The following is a 16,418-nucleotide window of genomic DNA, read 5'->3' on the forward strand; positions in this document are numbered from 1 at the left end:
TATCCAGCTGAGACAAATTCAATCATAATAACATAAGGCATTCCAGCACATGTAAAGACAGTTGGAGAGGAAATGTAAACATTATTTATAAAAATATTGTACTTTATTTTTTATTTTGCACTTATGCATATTTTTTTAAGAAAACTGTGTGAATCCTGGTTTTGTTGGGATCTAACTTTATTTTTTATAAAGTCAGATCTTTTAGTCAGACTTAACAAATAAAAACAAAAATAAGATACAAATTTTTATTTATTTCAATACTTTTAATTTAACAACAATATTTTTAAGAAAAATCTATCCATTTAACATTTGACTGTATGTAAATTTTTGTTTTTCTATTTTTGTGATTCTTATATTGGAACAAATTAATTTTCATAATGTTATTGAATACACAGTATTAACATTCTTTTTGTACTTGTGAATTTATCAAATCAGCTTTAAGCTTTAATAAATTACAGCAAAATTACAACCATAAAGATTCAAGGATAAAATAAGACACTATAAAAGTTAAGCTTATGTAATTTATTTACATTGATTCTGTCAACAGAAACTTGTACAAAGTATAAAAAAACCTATATAAATAACTTCAAACATACAATAAATTCTACAATACTATTAGTTCCGCAGTTGCGGGAGAGGGAGAAGCCCATTCATTGGACTTTGTCAGCTGACTTTCAGAGAAGGGCTTCTCAGAATATGCCGGAGGAGAAACATAGACTTCCGCAAATACCATGGACCTGTGAAGAAGGAACTGGTTAATAACATCGACTTTGGACTTCTCATACCATTATACAATCCGAAGCTTGTTTTGGCGAGTGTGAAAGTCTACACATTTGAAAGTAAACATTTGAATATTTGCATGCTGGAAAAGCAAATGTTTTTTTTCTCTTACTTAAGGGTATAGTATATTTCATTACTAGGACCGAAAGTGGCATTTTCCGGCGCGCGCTCAAGTTTTTGTGTGAGGCGAAGCCGAACACAGTGAACACCAATTTCACGTGCGAGGCGAAGCCGAGTACGTGAGAGCTATTTTCACGTACGAGGCGAAGCCGAGGACGGGAATAATGGAGCAAGTGCCGGATAATAACTTTCGGTACGAGTTGTGAACGATACTTTTCATCACGACGCAAAAATACACAAACACAGAATAGCAGACCTCATCAGTAATATAACAATAATTATCTATCAAACAATTTGTTTAAACATAAAAATAAAATAAAACCTTCTAAAAGTAAACCTATGTTCATTTTTGTTTGATTTTTAAAACATAAAATCAAATAAAATATTCTAAAGGAAACCTTCGTATATTTCTCAATACTTCAAACATCAAAATAAAAGATTAAAACGACTTTGAACAATACATACAGCTGATTTGAATCATTAAATTAAACCGTAACAAAACACTAGCGCGCGTAGTGAATAAATGGAAAACTAATTGAGAGCGAGGGAAAATCAGCTGATCGATTTTCCCTCGCCCTAAATTAGAGCTTGGGAAACGGCTACTTTCATTGATGTCAGCTGTTATCGAAAATAGTTACTTTCGGTGAGGAGTGATGAAAAAGTTTTTTTCTCTTAAGGGTAAATTTGTATTGTGCGCTTTTCTCTTTGGTGATGTGAGGGGTCAAGCAGTAGCTTAAAATTGGATTGTTCTAATCCCTTCATTAAATGAAATCTATAAATGATTATCCAACATTTGCTATAAGTAATTATTAGGAAGTTAATAAGTGTTTCAAGGAGGATTGAAGTTTCATTTTAGGTGTAATTATTTTCAGTTTCATTTTTCAGCAATTAAGCAAGCTAAATTATAGTAAACGATTGAATCGATTCGGATGTTTACCTGGTGGAATCAGACGAGGCATCTTTCAGACTGTCGTCAAAGCTTATCTGTAACAAATTATTCAAAACATTAAACATACGTAGTTTACTTTTTAAAATATAATTTTAATGGTAGGGTTAAATAGTAGGTTAATGATAGGTTAATACCTACAGTAAAAATATAATTTTTCCTGCCACTACACATAAAATTAACTTGATATTTAGAATATTCACATTCTTATTTACTTTGATGTTGAATGAAACATATTTTGAGCATTGCAATTTGAATTTTAAACACAAGTTATTTACAAAAAGCTAAGTTAATTTTAATAAGTAAGTGCCATCTAATTAAACAAATGTATAATAAGGTAATTGCCATGTAGCCTAAAAAGTACAAAAATGTGATTAATCAAGTTCAAAATTTTATGAAAATTAGATAATCATATTTAGCATATTTGATGGATGTAATATTGCAGGGGGCTACACTCACTCATAACATCTAAGATTGAAAAATACCCACAAATCGTCTAAATTGTCCATATAAACTCACCCACTTATTAGATAGGCTTGACAAAGGCACATTCTCTTTGAAGGTGGAATGTTCCATTTCAAATTTACTGTAACCTGAAACATTATCATTATTAATTGAGGTGGGTGTGTATTTTAGCCCAAATATGAGTGAAGGATAAGTGTATAATGGAGTGAGATGATCTTAGCTTTGTTACTGACTATGATCAGCTGTTTCATTAGTCAGGATCATTTATTTAAAGCCCAATGATCAGGAACAGCTGGGTCCAGTTTCGAACCATCAAAAAGCTACTGACTTTTCTCAGGATGGATCTGACAAACTTTTGATTTTTAGGTGGGCACTATAAGCATTCAGCTACCCAGCCAATATAGTATACTAGTGCATCTGTTGCTCGAATTCGAGCAATTACTAAGTATTACAGGCGTTATTTCAAAACGAATAACATTCATAATTTCCGATTGCTTTAAAAGAGTCAACTCAAAGATAAGTAATCATAATCAATCACTCCACTCCAGTTCTCGAAACTGAAAACGAACACACTCTGAAAACGATTGCTCACTCCACTCCAGTTATCGAAACTGAAAACGAACTCGCTCTGAAAATGGACGCTCTTGTGTGTATCATGTGTTTACTATGAACAGCTGTTTTAGTATGTAATTAATACAGATTATTCGTCTGTTGTAAGTAAACAAAATCGTTTCTTCATAAGAAATACATTGGCATTGGGATTTTGATGGCCTGTGGGGCAAAGCCCAAGGACGTTTATTACAGGAATTGCCCAGGAATTGATAAAAGGTGACGTCTACACAAAAAATACTTAATTTTGACACATTGTTTGTAAAATTCCATCCATTATTAAGAAAACGGAGGAGTAGTGTTTCGTAGAAATCGCCTACATGTATTACATATAAGGATAAGGTAATTGATGTAAATGTTTAAACCCATATTTTGGATTTTAAGGAGAGACTTGTAATTAGTTGAGGATTTACTGAAAAAATGTCAATCCCTGCAAAAATAATATTTCATAATGTATATTCTTGTATATAATGTAAAAATAATAATCATCCAACAGATATTTAATGTGGTATTATGATGTAAGTCCTAAATTTACAGAAACATAAGAGTTTTATTTTCCAACAATTACTACTGTATATATTTTAGTACTTCTATTAAGAACCGAGTTAAGACTTTCTGGATAGTCAGAAAATACTTTGAATCCTTTTAAAGCCCAGCCAGGCTAACTTATAGAACAAATTAAATCTGATTTATGGACAAATAAACAATAACCACTACGATAAAAGAATTAAATTGTATAAGAAAAGTGTTTGAACCTACTCGGTAGTAGAGGGGATTTTCCGTAGTACATAGTGCCGATACTTCCTCGTCGCGCCGTCTGCCACATCTGGAAAACAGCTGTGAACGTCTGAGCCACTGTCACAGCCATGTTCTCTGCCTAAAAAACCAACAATCTGTTAATCTGTTACATCAACATGCGTGTAGGCCTACCATATTTTTTAAATGCTACTCATCCCATGACTGAGAATTCTATTAAACATAACCAATTAACAAATATACTTATTTAATTTTAAAATTTGTGTTTTAACATCCTTTGGTACTGAATGTAGAAAACAAAGAGCCCAAGCGGCATTTTACTAGATTACTATACAGGGTGTCCCGTAAGTACAAAAAATGTAGGAATAGGAATAGGTTTAATGGGTCAAAATAAAACAAAAAATAAATATTAACATGTTTTTCAAAAGCCAGGTTAACAAGATTTCTGCCATTAAAAAAACTTATATCTCAGAAACTATTTAATAAAGTCTTATGAAATTTGGTTTACCATTTTAACAAATTATAATCCATTTCCGAAAAAAATCAATAAATAAATTGTTTTAATTTCAAAATGGCAGCCATATTTGAATTGTTATAACTTAAATTAATTACCATTAAAATTCATTTTCATAGCCCCAGGATTGCGTAATATGACATATAATGGTTAAAACATACCTCGTCAAATATTCCTGCCATGTCCACGGCAGTGCGTGTAATTGATAGGCCTATCATTTTCGTTTTTATGTTTTGTAAAATGTGTGTTTTATTTATTTATTCTGACGACACATCAAGTGGATCCTTTTGTTTGCCTGACGATGGCGGAGATCAGTAAATAGCCGCCGAAACATATGTAGCAACTTCGACACTACATGTTAAGGATTGTCTGATGAGGTATGTTTTAACCATTATATGTTAAATTACCAATACAAAAAATTGCCGATTTAAAAAAAAAAATCCAAGTACACTATTATTTAGCATTTGAAATTCCCTATTACCCCAAACGACACCAAGTTCAAAAAGATTAAATATTAAATATATGAGAAATCACAATTTTTAGGTGCATAATGAGGCGAACCCCTACTGCTTGACCTTATTTTGCATGGCCTGTACAACCAAAAACTGTACATGGAGATTCTATTTCCCCAATTAATATTATGTAAATAAATTGTACTGTATCTTATTTTACTTACCATGCTCCTTTTTGAGCATAGAAACGCATGGCATTCTGTGGTCTCTTGGGAATCAGTGGCAAGAAAAGCAAAGATTCTTCTATTTTTGGCATAAGCTAAGCAGTTGCGTATCCTGTAATGAATCAAAAAATATTTCAACTCCTATTACAGCACTTACAATCTAACAAGTACTCAAATAAAAAACTGGAACTAAAAATATTCTAAATTGAAATAAAAACATAAATCAAGTTTGTTAGTGAAACTTAAGCAAAAACAATGAATATAAGTTATACCTTGAAAAAAATTTTTTACTAGTCACACTTTTTTTACTATTTTTACTCATCAACACTAGATGACCAATTACACAAATCAAACCGGCTCAATTTTAAGGTTTCAGTTATTAAATGAAGATTATGTTTATCATGATTTACTCTACTCACCTAAAAATAGAAATATCCATTATTGCTTTTTCATTTGCTCTGTCCGATATTTCAATGCCTTTAAGGTTCACTGACACCATCACCTTCTGAATTAGTTTGCGATTTGCTTTACTCTGGAAATGAATTAGAGGTAAGAAAGAACACCAAGCAAATACCTAAGTTTTATAAAACATTCATTGGCTAAATATATAGCTTAAATAGGTTTTTAATATATTTTGATTGGCGATCAACATTTTAAAATCATATTCTGGGAAGAAATAAAGAACCTGAACTAAACTCTTTATAAACCCTTTTAATTGCAGGTATCAGATTAGGTAATTTCACTATATACCTAGTTATTTTTACAATATTTTTCCTTAACTTATGAACACAACATGCCAATTTTCTTATGAAATAAAGTTTATGATAACCCAACACAAGATAGGTTGAGTAAAAAGGTACAGTTGAACCTCGTTTGTACGAACCTCGATAAAACGAATTCCTCGATAAGACGAATGTTTTTTAATCCCCTTGACACTTTCATATAGGTCAATGCTAAAAACACCTCTATAAAACGTAGTAATTAAGTTAAAAACCTCCATAAGACGAATTTGTTTGTGACATGGGCTAGGACTGATTAACCTCTATACAATGTATATTTTTAGCACAAAACCTCTACAAGACGAACGTGACCTCTATAAGACGAATTTATCATAATCTTAACCTCCATATTGTACGTTGTTTTCAAAACAAACAGAAGCTTGTCTCAACATGAAACCCCCACCCATCCCTCCTCCTTCCTCAGTCATTATAAACTGTAGGTCCCTTAGTTGCCATTAGCTGTATGGGCTATTAATTAATAGCTGTGTCTAAGGAACATGTCGGCCTTAGTCACTAACAAGACTACAAGATCGCGCCACTCATCCTACACTCATCCTTCACTCATATTTGGGTTAAAATACGCACATAGTGGCGTCCCCATCTTAAATAATTGATAATTGATAATTGATAATTGATTGATTGTTTGGAGAAACCTTGGGGCGAAGAGAAACCTCTATAAGAAGAATAACAGCAGCATTAAACCTCGATAAAATGACCCTCTTTATTAAGAATACCTCTATAGTACGAATTTTTCCCGTACCCCTTGAAATTCGTCTTATCTTCGGTTCAACTGTACCAAAATACCCCATAGTGAAATCGCCAAAAATCCACCCTCTCTATAAACTTTTAACTGAGCCAGTCCATTATTTTATGGTGCCTCTCCAGACAAGATCAAATTATAATAACTCAATAGTTGAACTACCTATCTAAAATAAGTCTTACAGGTAACATTTTTGGAATAGCTAGTGCACATTAGAATATGCTCTCGTACACACTAACCATGAACGGTGAATATGAAAAAAAGTGTTTGGTTAGAAAAAGAATTGTCAACCTGGTTGAAGGTAATGATCCTGACTAATGAAACCGCTGATCTTAGTCAGTAACAAAGCTACACACACAGGTCATCACACACCATTCTACACTCATCCACTCATATTTGGGTTAAAATACGCACCTAGGTGGCATCCCCATCTCGATCATTGATAATTGATAATTGATTTTACCAATTTACTCAACTGACAGAAATCAGTTGTATACATACAGACGTGCGAACAGAAATTCCTGACTTGAGAAATTATGAAAAACAATTTAACTACTTAGACTCTTATCAACATTGAAATACTATTAAAAAATTGGAGCTCAATTTAACTAAATTTCAGAGACACAAAATAACCACATGGGAGCTCACCATGGATATGATGGCTTCGATGGCGTTTGCCGTTGTGTCCGTGGTGTTGTCATTGCCATCCACTGGGATATGACCCAAGTACTTCACTTTGTAGGATGAACTTCCCGTAGACGTGAAGTCATCACCGTCAAAGTCTTGGTTTGCTGCAAGATCCCATTCATCTGGTAGTTCTGTTTGGAATAAACAAAGAAATAAATTAACAAAACTCTAAAGAAAACGACTACAATTTTTTTTCTGGTTTCGGTCCATGACAATGGAATTTTTGGTCAAGTATAGTGTATCAACTCAAATTCATTGTATCTCGATTCAGCTTGGCCCATACCATTAGATCATACTCCATACAGCCTGATCAAATAAATCAACCCCATTGGTTATTTTATCACACCACCTTCATTCCCAACTGCTAGTAGTTATAATGGGGACAATCCTATTTTAACACAAATTTTGTATTTTAAAAATTACGAGGGAATACAAGTTGAAAAAATATTCAACACCCATCATTAAGTCAGTTGCCCAAAACTAAAAATATCTTTGTTGCATAAGTGGGCTACATTTCAGAAAGGTTTGAGACTAGACCAAAGGGTCAACAAGCTTGTGCAAGAACAGCTGATATACAGATTCAGCTATCAGTTGGGAACCAATGTTATCAATAATGTCACAGACAGTTCACTAAACTGGCTGTCAAAAAGTGAAGCTCTCAAAAAAAACATTAGTGTGTTTACTAGATAAACACACATCTGAGTAGTACTTTTTCATTTTTGGCACTGGTTTCGGTTACATTTTATATTTTAACTCTGTTTAGTGTTCCATGTTTCAAAAACTCTCTAAATTTTGAACAAAAATGAGCCAGGTTTATAAGCTGTGTTAGCCATTTATATAAGTTAATTTTTACTATACAAATTTTGCAAACTTTAGTATTTTAAGATTTTTATGTCACGAATACCAGAGGTTCTGAACTTTTGAAAAGGATATATTGTTAATTGTTTTTAAATAAATACGAGTTTTGAAACAAACGAGTAAAATTTTACTTAAAACATGCATATCTGAAACATCTCTTTCATTAGTGATTTGTAATTCTATCAAGATATATGTGTTGTCTGGGTTCATTTATAAAGAAACCTAGCAAATCGGAAAACACACCGATTGCACGGTTTGACTTTTTATTAGTTAAATTAAATGTTTTATAATGTCACATTGGTTACTAAAATATGGCTAAAGAGGAAGGAAGCCAAATCCTCTAAATGGGACAAATGAACGAACCCATAAACTGTGAACTTCATTTATTTGACATCTATTAATACTATTATCAACCTTGAATGTTATTTATGCAATACGGGTGATAACATTTTAAATTTACACTTTAAGATAAATTATTATGTCTGGTGGAAAATTTTAACTCATCTATCTTATCATAGTTTTTCAAAGGTCAAAGTTTATGGGAAATTCAGAGGAGTAATGGAATCTCCGTTTTTCCTGATAAGAATTTCGAGAAATTGAGCAATTTCAGTTTTGAAAATTTAATATTGTTGAATTTTTTCTAAGGTCGAAATATAAAGAAAATCTGTGCGTAATGGAATTTTCTACTTTTCTATTATGAATTACAAGAAATAAGAAATTGAGCTAAACTCTACCATATTCATAAAACTTCTTGGGCAGATGTGTTTTTTTATTAATAACAGATTTTTCTGATTGATCTCGTTTATGGAAAAGTTCTAGGTCAGAGTTGTGATTTTTGTAAAAGGGCCAAAAAGGATCTAGCTGCTATCTCCTCCTTTTCCAGAGAATCATACATCATTTAATTGATCGTAAAACTTAATAAACTGTATTGTCTGTCGTGCATTGTTCTTTGATTCTGTGTTATTATACTGACTTTTATGTAGGCCTACAGTCTGATCAAATAGATTATTTTTAATAAACAAATGCATAGCATACAGTGTGTCCAAAAAGTCCCGGGTCGGTTGAATATTTTTCATAATATTTAAAATAGAGCTAGAAAACTTTGCACAAAGTTACTGGATATCTATCTATCTATACTATTATAAAGAAGAGGTGGTGTCTGTGTGTGTGTTTGTATGAGCTAATCTCAAAAACTACTGGTCGGATCGGGCTGAAATTTGGCATGATGATAGCTCACATTCCCGATTAACATATAGGCATATTTTTATCCCAAAAAATCCTTCGGGGCTCCGCCCCAGTGGCTCTGGAGTTTCCCATGTTAACCTTATGAGAAATGGAATTAATGAATCTTAACAGCTGTTTCAATTAAACAAGTTGGTTATGTTCTATGATGTTCAATAGCATTAAAAGTTACAAGGATTACCAACAGGGTGCAGCACTAGCACTATTATTTCTTTTACATTTATGACAACAGCAAAAGGTGAGTGAGCGTAGCGAACGAACTTCAACCTGGAGGCGAGTGAGCGTAGCGAACGAGCTAACCTGAAGGCAAGTGAGCGTAGCGAACGAGCTAACCTGAAGGAAAGTGAGCGCAGCGAACGAGCTCCAACCTAAAGGTGAGTGAGCGTAGCGAACGAACTTCAAAAAGAACCGAAATTTCTTAAACCATGTCCTCACTCATAACTGCTATAAGCATTTGATACTTATATGCCAACCCCGTACGAAGGACGGGTACTCTGCTAGTATAAATCTATATAAATATATAAAATCTATTTTATCACATATTCAGTGATGCGCTACTTCCGCTAGTCAGAAGAAAATCTTAAATGTAAACATAGTGTTTGATATGCATATCAAATAAAAGGTATTTATTAGTAGAATACAATGCCCCAATGCCGCAAACCCAGACTCAAATGGACAAACGAGTCCAAAATGAAAGCTATTCAAAGATAAATTGAATTTGCAATGATAATACTCTACCTCCTCAGGCTCAGAAGAAAATCAAAACCCTATGCATAGGTCGATATGGACATGAAATTAAAGGGCTTTATTAGTAGAATACAATGCCACAAATTTAAGCTCAAAATAACAACTGAGTAAAAAATGACTGTAATTTTTACTCAGTAGTCTTTTTGTGTTCAAATTTGTGGCATTGTATTTGTATGACATGCCATCCCCCTGAGGAAGTAGTGAATCACTAAATATGTGATTCAGTGATAAAATAGATTTTTGTGTCCAGTAACTTTGTGCAAAGTTTTCTAGCTCTATTTTAAATATTTTGAAACATATTTAAGCGACCTAGGACTTTTTGGACACCCTGAATATAAAACGAGTTATTTATCTAAGCATACATTACCTATGTAATACAGATTGTGTTTGCCAAAAAAACAACTTTGGATTCTCTTCAGATGTTTTAGTATATATTCAGGTTAATATTTTTCTAGCAGAACCATATTTATTAGTCACTGTAGTGCAGGTAAGGGTGCTAATTAATATTATTGATATTAATACCTATAAAGAGGGGAGGCTTCCTTGGCCAAAGAGCTTATAACTAAGCACTGACAACAAATACAACCCTGATGTTAGGATTGCATGGTTATTTGAATGGCTTCACAATTATTTCTATTTTTCTTTTTGGGACTAAAAAGGTTTCAAGATTTGAGATATTCATTTCTCTTCTCATTAGTATACCGGTAATAAAATAATCATTGTCAATACTGTTTTCTTAAGTTAAACAAATAGTTTTCTCTTAAAGAAACAGTGAGAATGCGCCAAGTGAACAAAATCCATGTCCAGTTCTACCATGAAGCAGTCAATTAAAGTAGTGCTGACACAGTTTAGTAGTGTCTATAAGAAGGTATTTTTAATTTGAATAAATCAAATGCTCAACTAATAATTATGGTCAATTTACCTCATCAAGTAATCCAAATTTGTGATGTCAGGTTAATAACCTACATGTTTCGTTGTAAATGCGGCATCTTCGGGGTTACAAAACACTCAAGACATCGATGTGACACACACACACACACACACAAATAAATATGATAATATTTTGCATATACGGCGAAACATGTAGGTTATTAACCTGACATCACAAATTTGGATTACTTGATGATGTAAATTGTACCATAATTATTTATTATTCATATATAGTAATCCAGGGGCCATCAACATGAAATAAAATGCACAATATTAACACCTATGTCAATACAAAATAAGATCAACTTGATCAATATACACTAACCAAAGCCTTCTGTGTAGATTGGAGTCGTGGTTGATTTCCGCTTAAAACTTCATAATACAGTATCATGTGTTAAATTATTGGCCTACTGTCTACAAAAATCTTTTAAATTTTTTTTATCAAGGAATACAGTAGCATACATAGCATACTAAAGGGTACCTATGCAAAAAAAACAGTGTTTGTTATCGAGAAGCAAAAAAATAATTATCTTGAACAAAATATTTTAAAATTTCAAATTTTAAAAATATAACTAGGCAGATGTAACATAAACTTACTCTTATGTTTGTTGTTTCCTTTCCACAAGTTCTTGAGTATGGACATTCTTGAGTAGCACCTCTTGGCGAGACTGTTTGATAACAATTAGCCGCTGTCCGAGAAGCAACAATTATTTGATGGAGGTCGCTGGCGCCGGCCCAGCGTTGATAACTCTTATCACCACTGTCTCATCACTGGCTGACACTGATGCGCAATTCTAACCATATCCTGTATAAACGCTGCAGGTTTCTATTGAGAAAATATGATTTATTTTTAAATAAATTATTGTAACCTCAAAATGTGTTTTCTGTAACTTTTTTGTAAATAATGTAAAAAAAATTTGGTAAATCAAAATTCCCAAAAATCTTTTTCAAACGGTATTGTTTAAGTGTATAGTGTTTCAGACCAAAAAAATTACTTGAATCATAATAAGAACTAAAAATACATGTAATACTCTTACTGCAGTTATGCAGTACTTTATTTTAATAGGCAAAACATGAGTTTGACTACCACACTTTGTTGAACTATTGACGTAAAGGTATGTAATGTACCTTACAATATTTTTTTTTCGTTTTCTTTCTCAAACAAACAACCTCATTGTTTTGGTTATTCGGGGATACAAAAAAGTTCTTGAAATACAAAAGTAAACTTCGACTTGTTGGGATAAAGTGTAAATTGAATTCAAACTACCTTAACTTAAGGGACAGAGGACATATTATGATTTTTTAGAGGTAAATATAGCAACAAAATTATTTTGAGTTACTAGTGTATATAGTTTGTTTTTGTGTACTTGGACAGGTTTTATAAGACTATAAAAAATTATTTTCATTGAATATTTCAACTTATTAAGACTTGAGATGCCAAAGGTCGACTGCACAATAATGGTTTCAAAAGTTAGTAGATCTCTTACCAAGAAAATTATTTAGAAATTTTGAAAAATTAGTTGTAAATTATGTTGTTGTACCATTGGATGTTGATAATATTTACAATTTAGTCTTTGTAAACAAACACTATTTTTAACAGTTGTAGGGGATTTCAAGTTTATTGAGTTTTATCAGAAAAAAATAAATCTTTCCAGTAAACATGACGTTACAGTGATGTCAACATTGGACAACACATAAGATAAAGCAACATAAACGTCATCAAAACATTGAGTTTACATCGAAACTAGAGTCACAAATTGTGCAAATTACGTAAAAAGATAAGCTTGAACTTTTAACTCCATTTCAAAAGATTTTGACCATGACTCCATTGAGTGATATGGCTGATATCTAAAAGGATATGCGTAGTATTTTGTTGGTTGTAAACTTTAACGAGTCTATACACGTGAACCGATGTTTGGCTATTTTAACACGAGTTTTGAGATGATAAATATGCGTGAGAAAATAGTGATTTTTGGATTCGTATGAGATAGAATACTTTATAATAATTTGGAACATCAAATATTTTTGACTGAATATTTACTATTGTTTGATTGAAAGCCGGTTTTCATTTATCGGAAGCAGGTTGAAGGATGGATGAAAAAAGAGCACAATACTTTCATCTTCGAATATATTCATTAATACTCGACAGCCAAACACTTACTGTTATTTATTGTACTGTATAGCACAGGAAAATTTGCAGGATAAAACATAGTTAAGAAGTAAGTGAAAACTTATTTTAAAAATCACATCGACTGTTAAAACCGAATTATGCTTTCTTAACTTCTATGTACAAATTAATGAACCACAGTTGATTTCAGATACGGAAATATACTACCCATCTACCTGAACGGCCTCTTTGTTTATTTTATTTTTTATTTAAATGGCTGTGACAACTCTCAGTTTGCGGCTTACTATCAGTTAATTATATAACCTTAAATTTATCTCAATTTACCTGATGAGGAGACAAATAAACGATCTTTCCTCGGCCCTTCTGTTTTCTGACAAACAATGATTTAACAAATGTTATGTGTTTCTATAAATATGTATAGAAAGATTATTGAAACTTGAAACGGCTTCATTTTCCTTTATATCTTTGTGTAAACCAATATTTAAAATAATATCTTTGAAAACTCACCTGACCTCAAAAGTTGTCCAACATCTGAAATTGTTAGTTTTAATTATGAATTACTTTTAATTATCTTTTGGCATACCTTCTGTACTTGTAACGGTATGCTTTATGTGGTTCCATTTTGTTATTTAATTTGTAGCACTAGTTTTTAAAGTTTTCCTTGTCCACATTTTCCCTCCTCCTCCCCCTCCTGACAGCAACAATCACATTTTCAGGTTTTAGAAAAATATTGACTTTACTCTCAGGTGAGGTCCTGGGCTGGGGACCGGTATAGCGGAGTTAAAAATGTGTTGGCCCTGAAAAGGGCCGTTTGGCCAAGAGCTCGTACGTCACTTGGCGGATGGGGGTCCTCAACCTCTCAAAAAAATTTACTTTAATGTTGTTCGTGTCGTAAGCATGAGAGCTGACAATGTTCCTGTCGTAAGCGTAAGAGCTGACAATTTAAATTGTACAAATTGGAACAATAATAATACGAACAAACCTAAAGGTTGAGCCCGATCTGGTACGCTCTGGAAGGTTTGGCTGTGGTGAAGTTTCTTGAGCCTCCTCCGCGATCTCCACCGAGGGGTCAAGAACCTTACAACAGTCAAGCGCTTCCAGAGCGACCTCGTCAGGTAAAGGCCACCCATCCACAACGTTTGTAGCAAACGGGCTTCTCAACATATTTGGCTCAAAGTAAAATAGATGTTTACAGAGTGAAATATATTGAGAAACAGAAATTTTTAGTTTCCATGGTGAAATATTTATTTTATTTTCATTGTTAAAATGGATACTTTTATAATACATTATTTTGAAATGGCAACCTTATGAAAGTAGGTATTTTAAGCCAAGTATGAATGGAGATAAGTGGCCAATCTTGTAGTCTTGTTAGTGACTAAGGCCAACTTATTCCTTAAACAAAGCTGTTAATAGCCCATACAGCCAATGGCAACTAAGGGGCATACAGTTTATAGTGGAATCCAAACCACATTTTGCCTTGTATTTAACGAATTGGTCCTAGAATGATGCTAAGAAAAAGATGTAATATTTTCATCACTGATGTTAGTTCCGGATGGCCAAATAATATTACAAAAGGTTTAAATACCTGTTATTAATCAAGCAATCCATTTAAATCAAACAGCTACTATAATTTTAGCCAACCTATTTAAAACAATAATCAAGTTCAATTTATTTCATTTCTTATACATTTATTTAATTGTTTAACAGTTAATTACAACAAAATAGTCATTGTGATACTTAATTTTTAGACCTTGATCGGCGTTAGATTTCAAGAAACTTATTTAAAAAAGGCAGCTCATTCACTAATGACAGATCACATTTGAGTTTTGCAAGAATTTGTTAGTTAAGTTTATCTTCTGTTTTAATGTTAAGTGCCGCTATCATTTGACCCTTGACTTATGAATAAATTATTTTTCACTCTGAACTTTGTCTCCATAACTTGATCTTTTGTAACTTATTCAAGATATTGTAGGGACTATAATTAATTTTAGTTCCGTAGATAAGTAGTACCATAGTCTAAAATTATGTAGTCGCATATCCCAGCTTTTAAGTAAAAAAAAAAACTTCATCAGCATTGCACGTGTTACCGAATTTACAGAAAGTAAATATAAATAAGTCTAGTAACATTCTTGAAATATATACAGTATTTACCCTTATTCTGTTAAGTCGCAAGACGGTAAATCTTATTCAGACGGCGAATCTTATTCGCCTATTGGGTCTGATTGGAGTGTCCAGCCGAAATTCATCACCTTTACCAATTTTAACTCTGCATTTTTTCAGACATTGAAGAGTAAAAAGTATTTGAATACAAAATGATGATACCCGAACTACTCCTATACTACTCCGGTGGTCCTATTTTTTTTGGACAAGTGGTTTTGAACATAAATGTTGCATTTTTTATTCAAACACTTGTTTTAGTCTACATGCTAAGGAGTGATCCAGGTAAGAGATTAGATAAGCAAATTTATTAGAATCCCCTAGTACTTTCTATGTAGACTACTTGAAGCTAATGAAAAAGGCGAGGTAGGGAAGAAACCAACCACAAGATAGCTGCTAACTTTACAACTGTGTTTATACCTAGGAGAAACCACAGGTAACATTGTTATTAAACGTGTGACAGTCTACTTCTATTTTGATTTGTTGAAATGAAAATAAATGTTTCAGTTTTCTTCCATTCTCCCAACACAAGCCAGTTATTTATTATTGCAGTCGGTAACAAGTTCTTTCGGTTTATTGTTTTCACACACTTAATGGAATTTCAACCAGGTTTATTCCTCATTCAGATGGATTCAAGTTCTTGTTCGGTAAAAGGCTACAAAGAGAGATTTTAGCGAATTTCCGTATAGGGAAGTAGCTATTACCGTAGGTCTCATGGTGAGACCTAGGCCCGGGACCGATTTACTTTTTCATTTTGATGTCCCCAGAGGCCAAAAACACCATTCGTTCAAATTTTTATATATATATATATATGTGTGTGTCCATCCGCACAACTTGAGTAATTTTTGTCCGATTTTGATAAAATTTGGTTTGAAGGTGTAAGGCGGGATAAACTTGAATGAGTTTGCGAAGCAGCATGATCGGACTATGGGAACGGGGTTTTATGGGGTAAAAATAGGTTTTTCCCATTTTTGAGCCTAAAAACACAAAATTTCACAATTTCTTTTTAAACCACTTTGTAGAGCTTAAAAAAAAACAAATAATTTAGTATATTGAAGCGTTATTATGCGCCTAATTGTTACGGAGAAAATTCAAAACAATTTTAATTTTAAAATTCTCATGTTATTCTCATGGAGGACTAGCAGAGTACCCGTCCTTCGTACGGGGTTGGAATATAAGTATAAAATTCTTATTGCAATTATACTCAAGCTTTGCCCCGTTTAACTTCTTAATAATTTTCAAGATGATCTCGTTTGCATGGCTC

General features: G+C 32.7%; 1 protein-coding gene across 1 annotated transcript; it reads right to left on the reverse strand.

Annotated features, from left to right (window-relative positions):
- Positions 1–507: 507 nt before the first annotated feature.
- Positions 508–11,574, reverse strand: LOC128990342 (low density lipoprotein receptor adapter protein 1-B-like). The gene is made up of 8 exons (XM_054412683.1): positions 11,467–11,574; positions 7,054–7,223; positions 5,286–5,398; positions 4,867–4,978; positions 3,680–3,797; positions 2,366–2,439; positions 1,838–1,884; positions 508–737 (listed from the first exon to the last, which is right to left on the reverse strand). Exons 1-8 carry the CDS (start codon positions 11,510–11,512, stop codon positions 605–607), a joined length of 813 nt encoding a protein of 270 aa, XP_054268658.1. The 5' UTR covers positions 11,513–11,574; the 3' UTR covers positions 508–604.
- Positions 11,575–16,418: the final 4,844 nt, after the last annotated feature.

Source organism: Macrosteles quadrilineatus, unplaced genomic scaffold (genome assembly GCF_028750875.1).
Source record: "Macrosteles quadrilineatus isolate MER2022 unplaced genomic scaffold, UCM_ALF_1.0 Scaffold_3__2_contigs__length_128488019, whole genome shotgun sequence".
In the NCBI taxonomy this organism is placed as follows: Eukaryota; Metazoa; Arthropoda; class Insecta; order Hemiptera; family Cicadellidae; genus Macrosteles; species Macrosteles quadrilineatus.